This window comes from Trachinotus anak, unplaced genomic scaffold, assembly GCF_046630095.1.
Source record: "Trachinotus anak isolate AG129_WGS33_773 ecotype Australia unplaced genomic scaffold, CSIRO_AGI_Tana_v1 ptg000003l, whole genome shotgun sequence".
Classification (NCBI taxonomy): domain Eukaryota; kingdom Metazoa; phylum Chordata; class Actinopteri; order Carangiformes; family Carangidae; genus Trachinotus; species Trachinotus anak.
The window spans coordinates 15,562,230-15,570,897 of NW_027273854.1; the positions used below are offsets into that span (position 1 = coordinate 15,562,230).

An 8,668-nucleotide genomic window follows, 5' to 3' on the forward strand; every position below is an offset into this window, starting at 1 on the left:
CAGTAAGGACCTAAGGGTGTGGAGTCCTCCAAATAGACAAGCTGATAAAATGATGTCTAAGTCAGGCTGTTGGCCACAACAGGACTGACAGAGGGGAAAGATGTTAGATTAAATATGTGGCAGTGTAAGTGTCATTTCTGTGACAGTCAGCCTTGAGCGTGGTTCACTTTATGGTTCAGTGACCTCCACTGGCCTCTGACCACAGGATGTGACTGGACATGTGGGGTTTGGGATGGGGGATGTGGGTGTAACAGTTATATATAAAAAAAGGAAACCTAAAACCAAATTTCTTGGTATTTAACTGCCTTAAAACCAGTCAAATGAAACCTAGGACAGAAATTCAAGGCAAAAGTGGGAAAGGCATTTGAGAACAGGAAGGAGGTTGACGTGATTTCCGCAGGCTTAGACCGGGGAAAGTTGTTTCCTGAAGCTGACGCTGCGCCGATCGTTTCCACGGTAAAGACCTGGTGCTTGCTCAAACAAGAGGGATGACCTGGACAGGTTTGTCGGGCTGCTGGTAGTGCTGTCCCCCCGCCGGCCGCTGAGCCGTCCGACGAGAGGATGAGCTCCCAGACTCAAGACACAGGTAACAAATAAAAACAGCGGCGTTTAATCCGCCTCACGTCTAACAGGGTTGGCTGGAAGGAGACACTGACCTCTCTACAGCGTAAACTTTAGCAAACATCAACCTTCACCTGTTGCAAGTCTTAGGTGAGACCCGTTGACTCGTTTGGACCGACAAACGGCCTGTTAGCATCGTTTACTGTAGAAACGAACGGGCGATGCTAGCTGTTAGCTAACGCTCACAACCGTGTCCAAACTGTGGTCCGGGGACCTCTGGAAGTTATTTTACTGAATACATGAACCCACTGAGAGTTCAGTTTTCAGTGTCCTGTCTTTATAGTGAGCTGTCTAAGCAGTGGTGGAGAGGTATTCAAAACATTAGCTTGTAGCAGTGCTACATTAAAACACTACTTCTTTACGGGTGAAAGTAACAGTCCGCATTATTAGCTTAATGTACTGAAGGTATCAACAATAAAAGTACTCCGAGGGCAGAAAAATGCCCCCTGAGAGTGTAATAACCACACTGGGTTATTATTACTGGTGCATACGTATGTAAGCAGTATTGTACTTTATATTTGGTCAAGGTGGAGCTGATTTTATCTATCTATCTGTCTATCTATCTATATGGTTTATGCACAGTTGAGTGGTTTAATCTTATAACAGTTGATCATATTTTATAATAATAATAAACAGCTGTCAAATAAATGTAGTGGAGTGAAATGTGCATTTCTCTCTGAAATGTAAAAGTGTCTCAAAAGTGTAATAAAGGCATTTCACTACTGTCTTTTAAATATGGCCTTTGAGAGGAATCCTATTGCAGGTAGTATTAGTCGAAGTTTACAAGGTCCCTTGGTCTATTACTCTCTTTTCTGTAAGAAGGAGGAAGCGGGGGACGGAGAAGGCTTCTTAGCTGAGCCTTAGCAGCATCAGTAAAAGAAAGATGAAGAGGTGTGTGTTTGCTATTTGGAGTCTCAAAGTACCCTATTTCCACAGTGGTTGGACCTCTTCTGATAATTTGACATTTAAAAATGCAGAAAATTAATTGGCACCAATTTGGGTAATTGAAATAATTCAAGTCAGTGCTCTGTGTCACAAATGTAAGGATCTTCTGTTTATCTCTTGTTTTATGTCTTTATAAGTCAAATATCTTCTGGCTGGTCGGACAGAACAAGCACATTAGAGATATCTACCTGACCTCGAGGAAACTCAAAACCATTTTTCACTCTTTCGTGTTTTTGTTTTTGTTATTTGATGGAAAAATAAGATAATTCTAGGAAAAGAGTCAATAGGTGAATCAATAAGAAAAAGTAATCATTAGTTGTAGGCCTTGTATGGATCAGGAGTAAGTTTGATGAATATATTCTGTATCCTCCAAGATGGTTTCCAAAGTGGATCAATGGTCTGTTTCTGCGTTCGCTCATGTGCATCACATGTTGACAGGGTTCACTCTCCTCATCAGTCTACCACTGTATTAAACTATGTAAACAACTGGTCATGTGCCCTGACATACTCTCATATACTGTACGAATGTTGTCAGGTGTTGCCATCCATAGCCTCCACCTTGCACATGAAAATATTTGTGAAAATATAGATTATCACAGGACTGGCTGACCTATGTAAAGTGTTAAAAGGATTTTTATGCCACAGTCAAACAGTTTCACTACATGAAACAAGGATGACACAAATATGCTGTGTAGTTTAATAAAGCAGAAATACGAGTAGGGATGCTTCCTGCAAAGATCAGTGACATCAGATGAGCTTTTACCTAATTTTCTTGTTTGGTATTTCCAGGTCTTGTCTGATTGCTAAGAAGATGCAGACTTCTTTTAATCATGTCACCTGACTCTTTACCATATTTCAATCTCTACTGATGCAAACAACCTCAAAACAACATAATGAAGACATAACACAGCAATCTGTTTGTCATTTTCAGAGACGAGCCTACAGGCCCAGCTAGCCGAATGCCGAGCTCAGGTCGAACACTGGCAGGGTGTGGCAACGATCTGTGAGCTGAGCAAACAGGAGGAACTGGCAGAGCTGCAGAAACAATGTGATCAAGAGATCCAGTCTCTGCAGGAGGCTCTCAGAGGTCTGTGTGTGTTGTGTGTGTGTGTGTTTGGCTGTGCCTGTGCCTGTGTGTTTACACGTGTGAGTGAAACATGTTTTGCATGTGACAGTCCTTGTGTGCACATGGTGTGGTGATTTCACATAATAAGACAGTATTTTTTGTTTGTAAGGAGAAAGAAATGAGAGCCTAAATAATAATAACATTTTGCACCATAGATACTTAACATAAATACAGTAACAGCATATCATAAATAAAATCATGTTTAATCAATCAAGTTCAAGAAAATATACTTGTGCATGTATCAAATTAAAGCAAATATAAATGACTTATGATATATCTGATAAGATATGTGACAGGATTTTTCAGCAAGACATACAGGTAACGTGACAGCTTTTGTTTTCATTCAACAACTAAGACTTTGGCTTTTATATTCCAATCAAGTGTGACGTCTCCTGAGATGCTGGTCTTTTAAAAGCTCCAAAGGAAAAGTAAAGCCTGTAATTCAACTGTCTGTACTTACTGGATACCACAGAATATTTTTGTTTTATGAGCATATTCAGTTTAAACAAGGCTTTGACTCTCTGACCTTGCTTGCAGTAAGTGTATACAGAAGTAATATCTGACTGTGATTCGAAACACTGCAATTGGCGTCGTTGTAATATGAAAACCTGGTTTTACTTCTTGAAAAAAGAGCTGATACTAATTTGTCATGGGAACTAAACAGCTTACAGTTTTTGGTTTTCATTTTTGTTTCCTGTTTGTGTAGTTTCTGATTGAAGCCAGATTTAATTACCATGTTGTCTTCAAATCAGTTGTTTAGTTAGATATTTGATACAAAGCTCAGTTTGAATGGACTAGAATTTTTAGCATGTAGCTTATATGTTACCTTAAAGGTGAAAGGTCAGGAGGAGGCAGACAAATATTCATATAGAGAGTAAGTTATGCTTTTCAAACAGTGAAAGCCTTGTTAAGCAAAATGTAATCAAATCATGTGACTGGAGGGAAATGGTTTCATCATTATTTTCTGTTCCTGTTGTGTTTACAGAGACAGCGGCACAGTATGAGGCCAGGATAGCTGTTCTGCAGTCGCAGCCTGTGGAGTGGAGGAGAGCCAGTGGACAGAACATGGTCAGTGTTAAACTTTCTTAAATTGTGTCCAACTGTTTTCGGACTCAATCCCACCTTTTGTTTTTCTCCACCTGTTAGCTCAGTGGGAGGAAAGGCAGGATGGATGCTGAAGTCGTCAGCAATGAATCCTCAACACTAATCAACAAGAGCCTGATGGAGGCCGAGGCGATGCCATCAACGGCCAAGACGGACAGCCAACCAGCAGAGCTCGAGGTGGTGGCAGAGGGAGAGGGCGCTCCGCTTACGACAGACGGATATTTTTCACTGCGGAATTGCGACTCGGCCTCGTTGTCCTCCTTCTCCTTAGACACACCCTCCCTGCCCAGGAAACTCCACGCTCAGGACGACACAGACTCGCTGGTGTCCACAGGAACTTTGGTGCCTGAAGCCATTTACCTGCCGCCGGCTGGACACCGGCTGGTCACACACAGTGACTGGGACGCACTCAATGCTCAGGTATTGTCCTCTTTTGTAATACACTTACAAAGACACAAAATCCACTTGCAGAAATGTAATTTCAAGCTATTTAAGTTTGTCTTTGAATAAAAAACATTCATCATATCTTTCATTTCAACATCCAAAATTTCATGACTTTGTGTATTCTTATATTGATGGAAAAAGCCTTACTCCCTAATTTGTGCAATTTGAATTCATTGAGGGATGCTTTCAGTCATCAGTCAGTCAGGTGTAATGAGGGTGTGCTGTGTTGTGCTGGGCAGGTGTCAGAGCTGCGAGGGGAGGTGAGTCGGCTGCAGGCTGAGAATGAGGAGCTGGAGAGAGAACTAAACACACAGACCAACCACACACACAAACAGGTGGGCAGCACTGCTCTGAGTGTGAGTAAACACCTGTTACTGTGTGAGTGTGAACCAGTTGCACTCAGAGTGTCCTCATAGTGTACAGATCTAATTACAGAGTGGCAATGACATGCACACGTGTTAATGTGTTTCTGTGTTTCTGTGTTTGTTCAGGTAACAATGCTGCAGTCTCAGGTCCAGACCTCAGAGGCCCTCCTTCAGGATTTACAGAAATCTTTTAGCCAATCACAGAATGCAGTCCAGAGCCGGCTGGTGAGTGACATGTTGATCCTGCCTGGTGTGTGTGACTGTGGCAGAGATGGTAGTTTCCTTAAGGGAATAATTAGACTTTTACAAACTAATTAACATGTTACAGATTAATGAGAACTTGAGAGAGAACTTGGACAGAGCCAGACTTGCTTTCGAGCTAACTGACTGCTGGCTCCAGTTTAATTTTTGTGGTACATATATGAGAGTGGTTCAGCCTTCTCACAATAGTCTTTGTAAGAAAGCAAATATTCCATCAATTTTCTCATCATTACTTTTATTTTATTCATCTTGATAAAAAAATGGAAAGATGTCAAGAACAGAAATTAAGTGGCAGTATTTGAATAGTTTCGTCGCAAATGCGTTACTCAAGTGCACCATGACTCACTCATCCATCACATTAAGCCAACAGTAGTCGCCTGATTCCTGGTGCAAGTCTGTATTTGTGTGCCAGTGTACAATTTATTAATGTCGTACTGCGTAGGGGTTCAAAGTTGCATTTTTCTGTCCAGGCAGAGTTGTCCCTCTCTCAGAGGAAGGTGTGCAGCGAGCTGTGCAGGCTGAAAGGAGAGGAGGTTGAGGACGAGGTACCGGACTCTGGCTCGTCATTCCCAGCAACACTCCAGGTACAGTTACTGTTTAAGTTTTCATTTACAGTAGATCAGACCCGCTTTGAAACCATTTTATAAAGACTATAAACATGGACTGTAGCACAATTTGTGAAATATATACTGAGTCACATCACATGCTGTATAGTGACAACAATAGTTTCATATTACTAACATCTATTTTGAGGTCCCTTCCTCTCTGTTTAGTGCTGCTTTTCTTCATTTCTGATATTATATATATTCTCTTCTGACATTATTCAAACCTTCACACACCAGAAGATGTTGTGTTTTTGTCAAACATCATCATGTTTGGATGAATATTTGATTTTATATCCAAGTTGTCATTGACCTGGCTTTGGAAGTATTTTCACCCTCTATTTGCTGTTTTCATTTTTTAATTGGTTTCTTTATTTTGAAAGAGGTGGTCAGATAGTGTTTGTGCTTGACAGCCTATATTAGAGGTAGTGGTACGGCCTCATGGCTGCACAGATTTATAGCAGCAGTTATTGTATGCGTCACCTGCTCGCTGTATCAGTGTGTGTTCACTGTTGAACTTTGATCTGCAGGGGGCGCACTGTGAGGAGCGCCTTCGCATTGAGATAGTGAACCTGAGGGAACAGCTGGACACTCGGACAGAGGAGAACGGTCTGTGGATTACATTCTCACTTAGACAGTTTTTCCTGCACTGACTGCCTTGATTGTGACACAGTATTTTTTTTCTCCCTTTTCTCCCCTCCTGCCTTCTCCCAATTACATCTTCTGTCATCAGACGTTTTAGAAGGTGAGTAGACAACTCATGCTTTATTATTACTCTGGTGGGCCAGTCAGTAGGTCTTGTGATCGGTGTATTGATTTATTTCACCTTTAACTTTTGTATTCCCTTTGGTGAGATCACTACTAGAATTATTACGAAAATAAGACTCGGGGTGTCATAACCTGGAATTTTCTTTTTGATATGCATGCCATTCTTTGTCCAAGTTAAAAAAAAAAACATCCATAATGTTGTGGTGATTAATTTCTTTGCCTCGTAATGCAGCCTTGTGTGTGTGATTGTGTGTGCAGTGCAGCTGTCCAGTCTGAAAACGGAGACGGAGAGGATCCAGGCTCAGAAGGACCAGTTGCAGGCTGAACTACTGGCCTGCCGCACTGAACTGGAAGCCCTGCGGGTGGCACTCTCTCACGTACAGAGCACCAACAAGACTCTCAGCAATGATAAAGTAAATCCAACCTTGTTTTGCTTAGCACTTAACTTAGTGTTACTGTTGATGCCTGCATAGTCGGCTGCTGTCTATGTGCCTCACTGAAGTCTGTAGTCATGTTGTTTGTAATGGGGGTTAATCTGTTGAGTGTTTGGCTGGTCTCATGAGCTGTGGCAGGGATCAGCAGAAATTATGATTCTAATCTATTTATTTATTTTTTACTATTATCAATCAAAAACACGAGGTTTAACACATTTGTTTCCAAATATTTCAGTGAATTGAGAACTGTTTTGTAAAAGTGATGTTTTCAAAGTCAAGAATTAATCTTCAATTCCAATTATTAATTCTGATTTATTGTCTCAGTTTAAGGAAGTTAATTAAAAATTAATTTATGGCACATGTACTACTAATTAGAATTTTTTCCCTGATTTCTCAGTCATAGAAGCAAGTAAATATTGCTTTTTGGTCTTGGATCACAAGTCCAAATTACAATATTTAGACAATGAGAAAACTAAATACACATGACCGTTAATGATGTGCAGTATAGTGATAGTATTGAAATGAGACTTGATTACTAAACATAGTTCATTTTACTTTGTGAAATAGAATAAATGGCACCTTTATAGTGTCTCTTTTTTAATACTAACAACAGGGATCATCTGTCATCAAACACACTGGACTTTAATGTGACTTGCTCTCTTTGTAAGGCGTCCCTGCACCAACAGTGTCTGGAGCTGCGAAGTCAAGTAATCAGCATGCGCTCCCAGGTTGAAACCAGCCAGACTGTACAGAGAGACTTTGTCCAGCTCTCCCAGTCGTTGCAGGTAGGAATCAGTGGACGATGCTAGAATTAAGCCAAGATTCTTACGCTATACATTAATGACAAACACTTTAAATCAACAACTTTATTCTGCCCTCAGGTGAAGCTGGAGTTAATTCGGCAGGCTGAGAATCTTGAGCAGGTCAGGGAAATCCTGGAAGAGGGGGTCAGTGAAGCTGGTTCCTCACCTGCAGATGCCTCATGAGTCTTAGAAACCAAAGCACATGGACCAAGATGAAGTATCCCTAGAGTGACCAATAAGGGCCAGCTAACCATGGCCACATTAAATACAAATGCTGTGGTAAAGTGACCACTGAAATCATCACAGCCGGTGCTGCTAACACAGTATTGTAACACTGGAGGTATTCCCGAACAGAGACATGAGGTTCTGTTTGTTACACAGACGATGGTTTGGTGTCAGTGACTCAAACTGTTGCTAAGTGACCAAAGTTAATCTCTGATGAACCATGAATTCTTTGCAGACACTGTTTACTTGTCTCAGTCCCTTTTTCTTACATCTAATAACATGTTTATTTCTGTACTAAAACATTTGTAAATGTAATCTGTTTATAAAACTGACATGACTCCAGCAAAACACTCAACAGTTCAACACTTGATTTTGCACTGCATCAGTAACTAATATGCAAACTACACAATCATTTTGCAAACACTTCTTTGTGAAGAGATATGAAGACCTCTTCAAGTAACGGAATAATAAATACAAAATAGAGAGTCTCCTAAATTAACTGCATTTCAGATGGGATTTTTATTATCTATTTTAGTTTGTTGTCTTTTTTCCTTTAAGTGTATTATTGTTAACTATTCCCTTTCTTAGAACAGTCGCAGTGGCTTTTAGACTAATTTATGATTGTGGATCAGGAAAGAAGTAAAAATTAATGAAGAAATCTGTAACATCTTGCCATTTTTTTGTGTTAATACATACTGAAAACCAGTGACAGACTTTCACGTTTTTTTTCAACCTTTGAATTCATAGTTAAATACTATGATAAAGTTTTTGAACTGCACGCAGGGTCGCCTAATACGGAGACAGGAAATTTCTACAACTAATCTTCATTATTAGTTTGTTACACAGCATATTTGATATATTAATGAGATCATTTCTATTTGATCTATTCAGGAAAAAAGAAAAATGGCCGGAACAAAGTCATGTATGGAGTCACAGGCCAGAAAAGGTTGAAAAACCCTGAATAATGTAG

At 40.3% G+C, this 8,668-nt stretch overlaps 1 protein-coding gene across 1 annotated transcript; it reads left to right on the forward strand.

Annotated features, from left to right (window-relative positions):
• The first annotated feature begins 263 nt into the window (after positions 1–263).
• On the forward strand, positions 264–8,404 carry rabep2 (rabaptin, RAB GTPase binding effector protein 2). The gene is made up of 12 exons (XM_071474085.1): positions 264–586; positions 2,498–2,653; positions 3,678–3,760; positions 3,839–4,216; positions 4,480–4,575; positions 4,732–4,830; positions 5,337–5,450; positions 5,999–6,077; positions 6,202–6,213; positions 6,495–6,649; positions 7,339–7,455; positions 7,552–8,404. Exons 1-12 carry the CDS (start codon positions 562–564, stop codon positions 7,654–7,656), a joined length of 1,419 nt encoding a protein of 472 aa, XP_071330186.1. The 5' UTR covers positions 264–561; the 3' UTR covers positions 7,657–8,404.
• Positions 8,405–8,668: the final 264 nt, after the last annotated feature.

What these genes read in the sequence shown, in the direction of transcription:
- rabep2 (XM_071474085.1), top strand. Translation starts at nt 562, where the DNA reads ATGAGCTCCCAGACTCAAGACACAG. An exon ending in CCAACCACACACACAAACAG is followed by an intron (nt 4,576 to 4,731) that starts GTGGGCAGCACT and finishes GTGTTTGTTCAG; the next exon opens with GTAACAATGCTGCAGTCTCA. An exon ending in ATGCAGTCCAGAGCCGGCTG is followed by an intron (nt 4,831 to 5,336) that starts GTGAGTGACATG and finishes TTTTCTGTCCAG; the next exon opens with GCAGAGTTGTCCCTCTCTCA.